This window comes from Fistularia commersonii, chromosome 35 (genome assembly GCF_037954325.1).
Source record: "Fistularia commersonii isolate RoL2024-O1a breed Wild chromosome 35, RoL_Fcom_v1.0, whole genome shotgun sequence".
Taxonomy (NCBI): Eukaryota; Metazoa; Chordata; class Actinopteri; order Syngnathiformes; family Fistulariidae; genus Fistularia; species Fistularia commersonii.
The window spans coordinates 7,171,494-7,181,963 of NC_141318.1; the positions used below are offsets into that span (position 1 = coordinate 7,171,494).

A 10,470-nucleotide genomic window follows, 5' to 3' on the forward strand; every position below is an offset into this window, starting at 1 on the left:
TCGCGTTTGACTGGATCTTCCATTCCTCTCATCCATCACCTGTGAATGAGACCCAGAGATATTTGAGTGCCTCCACTTGGGGCAGGATCTCATTCCTTACTCCTCTTTTTCCGTCCGAGGATCGCGGCCTTGGATTTGGAGGTGCTGATTCTCATCCTGGCCGTTTCACATTCAGTGACAAACCGCTCGAGTGGGAGCTGGAAATCACTGTCGGGTGAAGTCAACAAAACTACATCGTCTGCAAAAAGCAGCGATCCATCCTGGTGCCATCAAACTGCACTCCTTAAACACCCTGGCTGCACCTAGAAATATTTTCCAGAAGATTATGAACAGAATTGGTGACAAAGAGAAGCCCTAGCAGAGTCCGACTCTCAATGGAAACAAAGCAATATTATTCCTGGAATTATTCCTGGTAACCACAGTCTGACAGCGGTCACATGGGGACCCAACTGCCCACATTAGGGGTCTGGTACCACTCTCTTTCTTTGAGCACTTTCCACACGACTTCCAGAGGGACAGTCGAATGCTTTCCAAGAGTCTACAAAGCACATGCAGACTGGTTGAGTGAACTCCTGTACACCCTCCAGAACCCTGCAGAGGGTTGAGAGCTGCTCCACCGTTTTGCAACCGGTACGAAAAACCACACCGCTACTCCTGAATACGAGGTGCACAAACCGTCCTCTATAGACCCTACCAGGGGATTCACCTTGTTGTTGGAACACACCCTCTGGTCTGCCTTTTTAAAGAGATCGATCTACAAGGTCTCACTGTCATGACTATGTGATAACTGAAGTCCCCAAACAGAGCAAGGAAGTCATGCTCCAGAGCACTCCCGTGCAGGAGCACGCTCTCTCAGGACTCCAGAAAGGGTGGGTTCTCTAAAATTATGTTTGGCAATAAATATTAAAAAAACAATGTAATATAATTTGTCAATGGATAATATTTTATATTACATTGTTTTTTGACAGTTTTGAGGAAACATATTACAAAGTCCAGCGCTTTTTCTTTTCACATTTTCTCAAAGGTTTGGAAAGGAAGTTATTCATGTAATATTCCACTTTGTGCTGTTGCTGCAGCAAAACCAGACAACAATTGCCAGTTTATTTTTGGTGGGAGCTTGGCAAACTACGTGGAGCAGATGGAGCCGGGCAGAAAGTGTGACACAAAACATGTACAGGATTCAAAGAAGTTTCAAAATTAGCACAGATTTCTTGGACCTACATTATGATATGATGTTTTCTTCTCACATGCTGGGCATATAAAAAGCCTAGCCCACCGATCTCTCTACTTAATTACTCACATTTTATCTGATCTTAATATAACAGCCGGTTCATCAAGTGAAATCGAAACAATGTCTATTTTGTATTAATTCCCTTTGGCATTCATCCAGTCACTTGAAACATTTGTTCCAACAAACTATTTCCAAGCAGAGAGATGTTGGATGACACACCATTTTACTGAGTTAGTGACCTCTGACCTGTAAGGACCAGCAGAGACAAATGGATCCCTTTAATTAACATAAATTGACTGAAATATTACTTCCTGATATCTCGACTAGACTGATTTAATTTAAATCAAAAACAAATCTGGCAGATAACCTCTGTACTTAATTTTAAACAAACAATATCAATTATAATAATATAAATCTTGTTCATAATTGGAACACTTAGTTCATTTCTAGTCAGTTGATTGTGAAAATTTGCAGATTTTTGGACGGTTAAGTCACACTAATGACTTCTGAGTGAATTAATGATGCAGATGTGAGCCTCCGAGTGTCTGCTCCGGTGGGAGGCCGGCGCCCACCTGCATTTAGCCCCGCTTGTGCCTTCCGGGGTCCCATCACGCCACCATGCAGCTGTAAGCACGGCAGAGTCAACAGCTAGATCTGAGAGCATCGTGCTGCTGAATTCATCAAGTGCTCCCTCGCTCTGATTTATGCAAATGAGCCTCTGAAGAGAAGGAGCTGCTCAGCTGTCTGCAACACTGTCTTTTATTTCTTATAATGTTTGTTAAATTCCTTCAATTGAGGAAAATTTGTAAGACACATTTTGGCATTTACTTGGTAGCCTCAAGGTTATTTTTTATTCTATTATAATTTCTTGCGTAAATATTTTTAAGAAATTAGAAATAGTCACGGCACTTCTTAACACAATTTTTTAAAATAATTTCAGGGTCCACATTTTCTTACGTAATAATCTTTAAGATCGGGTTTGGGAATTATAGAGCAATATTGAGGGCAGGAATCAAAGGACCTGGTGGGTGGTGGTCCAAAGAGATGACAGGTGCATCAACTGTCCTTTGTCTGGATATTAGGTTGCTAAGCAACAAACCATGATTTTCTTCCATTTTACACCAAAACAAGTTTCCTCGGCGGCCCCCGAAAGGTCACGTGCTTTGTGTTTCCTGCCACGGTGATATGGATTGACATTGTCTCTGAAAATGAAACTACAACACGTGATTGGGCCTCTGTGGTCCCTGATTTAAAATCAAAACATCAGCAAGGGTGGGGCTTCGGGTTCCAGCAAGGCCAGATGGACTTTTGAGATGAAAAAGGTGAAGCAGGTGTCTGAGGGGATGTTGAGGGACTGAAATTCAGCCACTGATGAGCAAATGAAAATGGCCATGCATAAATATTTTTGCAGTAAATTCAAGTTTTGGTGAGTACAAAGAAAATTGGATAATAATCAGGAACCTAAGGACACATTGGGATATCATACTGACACCTGCCATTGACAGCAGGAAAACTAAGTTACAGTTCCAACTGGCACTTTTTGTACCAACATGTAAAGGCCTTCAATAAAACTAAAAATCAACTCATACAGCATTTTAGACACTCAGTAGTAGCATTGTTTAACAACATAGAGAACCCTTCCCATATTCCTTTCTGTAAACACAGACTAAAAGTCCAAGGATGCACTACTAGTCCTGGATAACCAAACAATGAAATATTGTCCAGATAAAAGCCTCCCAAAACATTTACATGATGGCTGTTGTCAACCTTCTTAAATGTGCCTTGAATATGTATCTACATTTTTACTTTTACTTGCAAAACCCTGTTTTAATAAATCATGATGGAGCTTATAAACAGACTGAATCAATCCCTCCTCAGTTGATAAACAAGTTTATCCACAAAACTACACAACATCCAACTCATTTCTACGGAGCACAGAGACCATATAAATCATTTTAATGCTTCACATAAAAGCATTAACCAGGCCTTGCAATAAACCCTTTCGACCCTCTTTTGCAAATCATTGCCATTCATGTTTCTGCTGCTGGTCCCGCATCACCGGACGACAGGTCTTTCCACAGAAAAAAAGCAACTGTTGTTTTGAAAAATTTAGCTGCGTGTTGGTTTGTGTTTTTACTTGAATTTTAGGGTGATACCATTTTATTCTTTACTGCTTTTGGGATACAAAAGGAACACCAGAGAAGGAAGAAAAAACAAGAATGTCTTGAGGACAGCATGGCAGCGCAGCGGTTAGTGCTTCCGTCTCACAGCAACAACGCTTCTGGTTCAGTTCAAACAGGGGGGTCTTTCTATGAGGAGTTTGCTATTCCCCTGTCTGTGTGGGTTTGTTCCGGGTTCCCTAGTTTCCTCCCACTGTCAAAAAATATGCAAGAGGCTCATTGTAGACACTAAATTGCCAAGATGTTTGAATGAGAGAGTGAAGGCTTGTATGTCTCTATATGTGGCCATGCAATCAACTCACATTCGGTCCGGGGTGAACCCTGCTTCTCGCCCAGTGACAGCTTGGATAGACTTCAGCCCCCTGGCGACACTGAATGCAGGTTGATGAATGTTTCAGGACAGTGAGAGCTCTTAATATAAATAGTATTAGAGGCTGAGCCTGACGGTCAGTGAGGTGCCAAGACTGAGGATCAAACATTTACTAGACATCATGAACTAATAAAAAAAAATAACCCCAAAAGAGTGGCCACCAGCCTTTTGGACATGGAAGGAACCAGGAAGTACAAGAGAAATCCTGAACCTCTCGGTGGCACACGACCACCTGATGCAAATGAAGATCCGGACACAAAGGAGGTTCATAAAAAAATTATTTGTTTTCTCTTTTAAGAATGGAAAAGCTCAGACTCAGGACAAGATTCATGAAACAAACATTGTGACATCACAGAAAATATGAGATCATGACGTCTTCACACAGTGCTGGCGACGCCTGCAAAAAGCAAATTGATTCACATATATGGCGGCGCCACCATTTGATGGGAAGTCTTAACTATGGTGTGGAATAAGATGTTTAGTATGGTAAGGATTGTGATAATGATTACCTGTCCAGCTCAGTGTGTTACCATGGCAACATGATAACTAAGCCTGTAGTGCTAAAACAGTCCAAGAGCAAGTTCAGATTAAAATAACTGCGGTCTGACCAATCTGATCTCTTGGAAAATAACATAATTGTTCTGATCAAGTTGACCTGAGGTATGCAGATGTTGTGATGCCACTATGTAATACAGCATTAAATTATCATCGTTTAATTACATTTGAATAAGGTTGCAGAGGCGGTTTTCTTGCAGTGTTGCATAAAATAAACAGAACAGGTTTGAAATCCAAACTAATCCAGATATTCTGGGCTAGTTCAAATTAAGGGCAAGCAACATTATTCTTTTTCTTTAAATGCTAACATCTTTGGCGGTAAATCCAAATGTTTTGGATTAGAATTTTTTTTTTTTCCACTTGCTTACATTAATTTCCCACAACAGTTACTAGGTTTTACTATCAGGCCAGTTGTTCTGCAATTTGACTGGTCAGGTTTTAAAAAGCAAAGCGCTGGTACAACCTCCTACCCCGAGTTAAATGAATATTCAACTAATTTAACCCACTAACATCTGGCTTTGTATCTTGGATGGTGACAAAGAGGAATCAGTAGTTTTAGTTCAAAACTGCAGGTGAAAATATTAGGTCACATGACCCACCTGAACTTCCTGTCTAATCCCTAAGATTAACTGCTGGTGCCGAACAAACCTGTGTCAACGCCATTGGGATCTGAGCGTTCAACCTCCACGTAAAGTCCCCCCCCCCCGCAACACACACACACACACACACACACACACACACACACACACACACACACACACACACACACACACGCTCGCTCGCTCACTTTTCCCCTCAAGCAGTTAACATCCATGTGACTAGAGCTGTGAAAGTTTTTGGCTCTTTTTCTTTTTCAATTAATCCTGGTCTTCCTCTTCATACAGTGGGCCTCTGTTCGGGGGTAGGCTAGGTGCAATTCGCTGCCATCGCCAAGGTGGCCAGATGATGTGAGAGGCCCGACCATGAAGAAGTCCCACGGACACCTGGGCAAAAAAACAAGAGTATATGCAAACAGTATATGTGGGAAAAACTGACTATTTTCATATTTTGGCACCTTTTCAAGCCTCAGCTCTGGGTGGCATTGATCAAACACCTCCACCAACACTTCAGTCAAAATCTTATTTACTGCTGCTTTAAAGGCTTTCAAAAGGCCATGCTGTGTGACATTGACTTGTCTGTTTCTATTTGGCTTCATCCAATTCACAAAGGTTTTCTTTGTCAACATACAACAAATGCACATATATACATATATATGTGTATTTATCTCCTTCCCTGTCATATATATATATATATATATATATATATATATATATATATATATATATATGTATAATAGATATAAAAAAATAGCCTCCAGGTGGAGGCTCTGTTGTATTGTGTGTGCTTGTTTGGTGCTGGCTGAGAGAGGTTCTCCAGCTGACTAATGTCTGAGTCTCTTTCAGTGAACACAAAGCATTGGGTTTAAAAGCGGGGGAAATATTATCCAGATTCAGTATTCTGGTGATTTCTGAGGAATCAACACATTTCAGGCAAACAGCCCGAATGGTCATCATTTCTTGATTTTTTAAGGTAATTTCTTGTTCATTTTCATTAAATATCTTGAGAATCTTCATATATATTTATGATTTTCATATAATTTCCCTCTCATTTTAATGACAGTTCTTGCAAATGGATATAGTCGTACTTGGTTTGCCATGTCAATGAAATTTTCCATGTATTTCTTTCTCAATATATGTACATTTTTACTGAAATTTCAGATCAATTTCTTTCTACTTCTCTTTTCACCAAAAACATTTTGACATTAAAGAGTGTGTTGCTTGGATTTTAATCTATTCAGGGGCTGCAATTTTTATGAAATTACAAAAAACCTGTAAATACCACAAAATGACAGCAGTTATGATAAAATGAAGCATTTTGGGTTTTAATACATAGCCCTATAATCAATACGGATCTACTGTATATCTCATCTACCTCTGCTGACGATCCTGCATTTTGATAAGAGGGTTATTATGTAGCAGACATGTAGATGTTTGTTGTGGTGTAATAGCTTACACAGCTTGCCGGTAGGTTGTACAGTAAGACTGCGATGAAAGGTTGCTAGGATGCTGTCCCTTTAAGGAAGCTGGGTGATAAGATGGTTTGGTGTAATTCTAGGAATTACAAATAAATGACACGTCGTGGTGAGAAATCGCCTATTTGTTGTGTGTTCTCATATTAAGGTTGGCGGCAAGGTTGGACCCTGGTTCGATTATGACATGGGGACCTTTTCAGTGCGGAGTTTGCATGTTGCAATGAGTTCTCCGGTTTCTTCCCACATTCCAAAAATATGCAAAAAAAAAAAAAAAAAAAAAAAAAAAAAAGGGAATATTGCCCCGAATAAGAGAGAAAATGGTTGTTTGTCTATATATGCGGCCCTGGGATTGGCAGGATGGATAGATACTGTATTAAAGGACAGTATTAGAGATGTGTGTGTGTGTGTGTGTGTTACATGGCTGAGTGTTTACCGGTCCAAAGCTGTTGCTGTCTAGACTGTGGCCGTGATGATCGCCCTCGATCCAGAAGTGGCCGTCGGGAACCCGAACATATCGGTTCTTGTAGCCCATTGTCCTGCCGACAGAAGTGTCATGTGGTTTAAAGAAAACTCATGTTTCTTCATTAAGGTGCACGGAGGGAAGTAAATGGGGAATAGCTGTTATTTACTCAGAAATGAGAAAGAAATGACCTGTGATTTAGTACAACTCACCTAAAAGATCTCTGCAGTCTATGCAGTTTAATTTTATTGCAACTTTTTTTTGCATTGTTGCTTTTATTTTCTTATGTTATTCTTGTGGCTTTATTAGTGCTGACACTAAGGAGGAGAAAATGGAGCGGTGATGGGTGAGGTCACCACTGCGTGCAACTGTTCACACTCATCACATTAATTTTTTTCTGGTAATCATCCCTGCAGGATCACATGTGGGCTGAGGGGATGAGTGACTGACATTTTTCATCATCTCCCAGAAAGTTACGAGCCATCCCAGCTCTGCATCATCGCTCACCACACTGGAACACATCTTCGCTACCTTCTGAGGGGAAAATGTATCTGCCGTTCCTAGAGCCTAATATTGATTTCACTGCATTCTGAAACGAGGTGCTGATTCCCCAGCGGGTTTTTACAGGGAGACACTGAATCTCTTGTCTTTTATGAATGACTTGAAAATTAGCAAGATGTGAAAACAAAGTTTTGAAAGGATGCTGAAACGGTGACAGGAGTATTCAGTCACCAAGCTCCTCTTTAGCCGAACTATCATCCAATCTTGATCGGGTCTGACAGCCTCTCTCAGATTAAGAATAGGTGTGGAACATTTCTTATTGAGAAAACCTATAGATAGCACAAGGCTAGCCCCTAATTACATTTTCATAGACTCATTCTGCTGAGGGATATCCCATGATGCACTTCTCTCAGCGCACCCACTCTTTCCATCCTGTCTCCGCTCAAGTCCCTTCATCAGTGCTTGATGAAGGAACAGTGCATGTCGTCTCCCGAATTTATTTGCAGTACTCCAGGTGGTGTGGCTTGATCTACTGCAGTCCAACATTGTTATTTCTTATGAGTATATTAACGTTATAACTGTATCATGTAAGCTATTAGAAGAAAAGAGGAGAGAATGAGCTTTTAATTGTCCAACAATGGGGAAATTTCAAAATTACCACATAACTGTTAGTACTATTATTATTAATATGAAAGCATGTGCGCTCCCCCAACTCTGTCTTTATCACTCTTACTTTTGATCACTCTGTCCTTTTCTCTCGTTCTAACTCAACTGGTTGAGACAGAAGGCCGCCCGCATTGAGCTCGGGCCTGTACGAGGTTTCTACCCAGTAAAAGGCAGGTTTGGGTTTTTCTTTACCACTGTTGACAAGCGCTTGCTGTTTGGGGAATGTTGGGTTTCTGTCTATCATTTTGTAGCGTGTTGTCCAACCTTCCCTACATGTTCCCTACAACATTTGCAAAGGAAAAAAAGAAAATGGAAGTAATGGCTTGAAATGTTGGGAGGGAGTATCTGACAGTGCGAGAGTTTCACAGGAAAATGAGCAAGAACCTGCTTCCAAAAAAATGAGCGAGAAATCACCTGAAAATCAGGGGGAAAATGCTCAAGGTTTTTGAAAGAAATTAAAAGGAAATTAATGTGCTGTATGACATCCCCCCCTCACCACACACACACACACACGCACATGCTCCGTGTCCTCGCTCTCTGCTCATCCTAATGAGTTTGTAATGCCAGTCCAAAAGCAATTTTAAGACCAATTTTCTTGGCGTCATTTAGCTTGAGACCTTCATTGGGATGAGATGCCGCGGAGCCGGAAGAAAAGGCCGAACCACAACAGAGCGAACAGCTAAACCAGAGAGTACTGTTTGTGCATAAATACATATCAATTAAGAGTATTAATATATTATTGATTACTCTGGGGCCTTTACTGCCTTTAATTGATGAAATGGAAAAATTCCAGAGTAGGAAGTTGAGCATATCAAGATTAGCACTTCCTTCACACAGTTTTTCTTAACTGTTTAAAAAGTTCCCGTAGTGAAGGCGTTACATTTTAATTCATCAAGAGCAGGAATGTTTCCAGAATCAAGTGTTTCATAAGGCATGACTCTTTTTTGCTTTTACATTTTTAATGCCAAAGATGGAATAAATAAAATGTCTCACTGCTGGTTTTGGATGTCGACGTGAAGACACCCCAGCGAATATAATCCCCCAAGTAGAGGACATTCACAACACAGCAGCCTTTCATTGGAAGAGATATGAAACTATCATTGGGTTTAAACAGACAATCATATTATATAGCTTGCCATTTTTACTTTTCTTTTTCAACTCTCTCAGTCACTCTTCACTATCAATACTTGCTTAAATCTATATAAATATGAAGGGATTTTTGAAGCAAAATTGCTGACTTCTAAATTAAATATTTATAATATTAGAATAAATTCTAGTTATTTTTTCCATTTCAATATAAACTCAATACAAGGATATATTTGTTGCAGCCTGGATCATTTAAATTTGTGTCGAATTTTTGGCTCATTTTTAAATAATAAATAATGTCTTAGTTTTAAATAATTTCATGCTAATGGTCTAATTCTCTGGTGATAGATAGTGTTTTTGTTATTTTTTTCCTTAACTTAATGGTCATCTCTTGTTCCCTTTAGGAACCCTTATTCAATTGAATTAATTGCTATTGCTGACATACTCAGATTAGTGTTGAACCCCTTACCTTTAAGACATCAAAATATGAGATGATCTGCCTTCTCAGCCCTCTGTAACATATTTGGGCTTGGAGCTGTTGGTGGTTTTTCAGTAATGTCTATTTATTTTCAGCAAATTTTCTGCCGATGTTTTGCTTGCCTTGCATTGCCGTTAAGGTTAAATCTTGGTTTTGATGATATCAAGGTGATTTCTCAATTTTACTTGTGCCATTGTCAGATAAGAGATCGCTGGAAGACATAGAGCCAAGGTTAAGTTTAAAAACAACTGTGACGCTTTGTAAGATTACGGTCAGAAGCGAGGTTTTAGGTCAGTGGTGGTTGAGGGGGTCTTGCAGGGAGGAGGGTGAGATTGTACCTGATGAAATCTCCCTCCAGGCCGATGACTCGCTTGATGATCTTCTGCTGGGGATTCCTGGGCGACCTGAGGGAAGAAGCCAAATTGAGATCAGTGTAAAGTCAAACATTAAACAAATTCGGTAAAGCCACTAGTCTGCGGGAGTAGTTTGGTCTGAGCATCCATCTCCTGCAGTCAAAACCACATTACAATTATCAGAATATTTTCGGCACACAGACACACACACACACACACACACACACGCGCACACACACAGACACACGCACACAGACACACGCACATACATACATATCACTATATCTGGTTTGAATATCTGTGATATCTCAATACCCGTGTTTAACCACATTTGAAAGCTGTATTCATACATTCATTCATTCAGTCCGTCATTATCACACATCATTTGGATAATTTCCCATCATATGTTGCTTAAATTCTGCTAATTTTTTGTTACGCTACTTCTTACTAATATTTAAGTACGGTAATTACTCTATTCCGTGTGTGGTAATTTCTGGATAATTATTAGGAAAGATAAAC

At 40.0% G+C, this 10,470-nt stretch overlaps 1 protein-coding gene across 1 annotated transcript in view; it reads right to left on the reverse strand.

The window, feature by feature from the left end:
- Positions 1 to 2,838: 2,838 nt before the first annotated feature.
- immp2l (inner mitochondrial membrane peptidase subunit 2) overlaps positions 2,839 to 10,470 on the reverse strand; it is a 97,557-nt gene continuing 89,925 nt past the window's right edge. The window contains exons 4-6 of the mRNA XM_086142561.1: positions 9,937 to 10,002; positions 6,841 to 6,943; positions 2,839 to 5,319 (exon numbers count right to left, since the gene is read on the reverse strand). Coding sequence (XP_085998687.1) covers positions 5,194 to 5,319; positions 6,841 to 6,943; positions 9,937 to 10,002 — 295 coding nt within the window. The 3' untranslated portion in view covers positions 2,839 to 5,193. The remainder of the gene's footprint in view (positions 5,320 to 6,840; positions 6,944 to 9,936; positions 10,003 to 10,470) is intronic.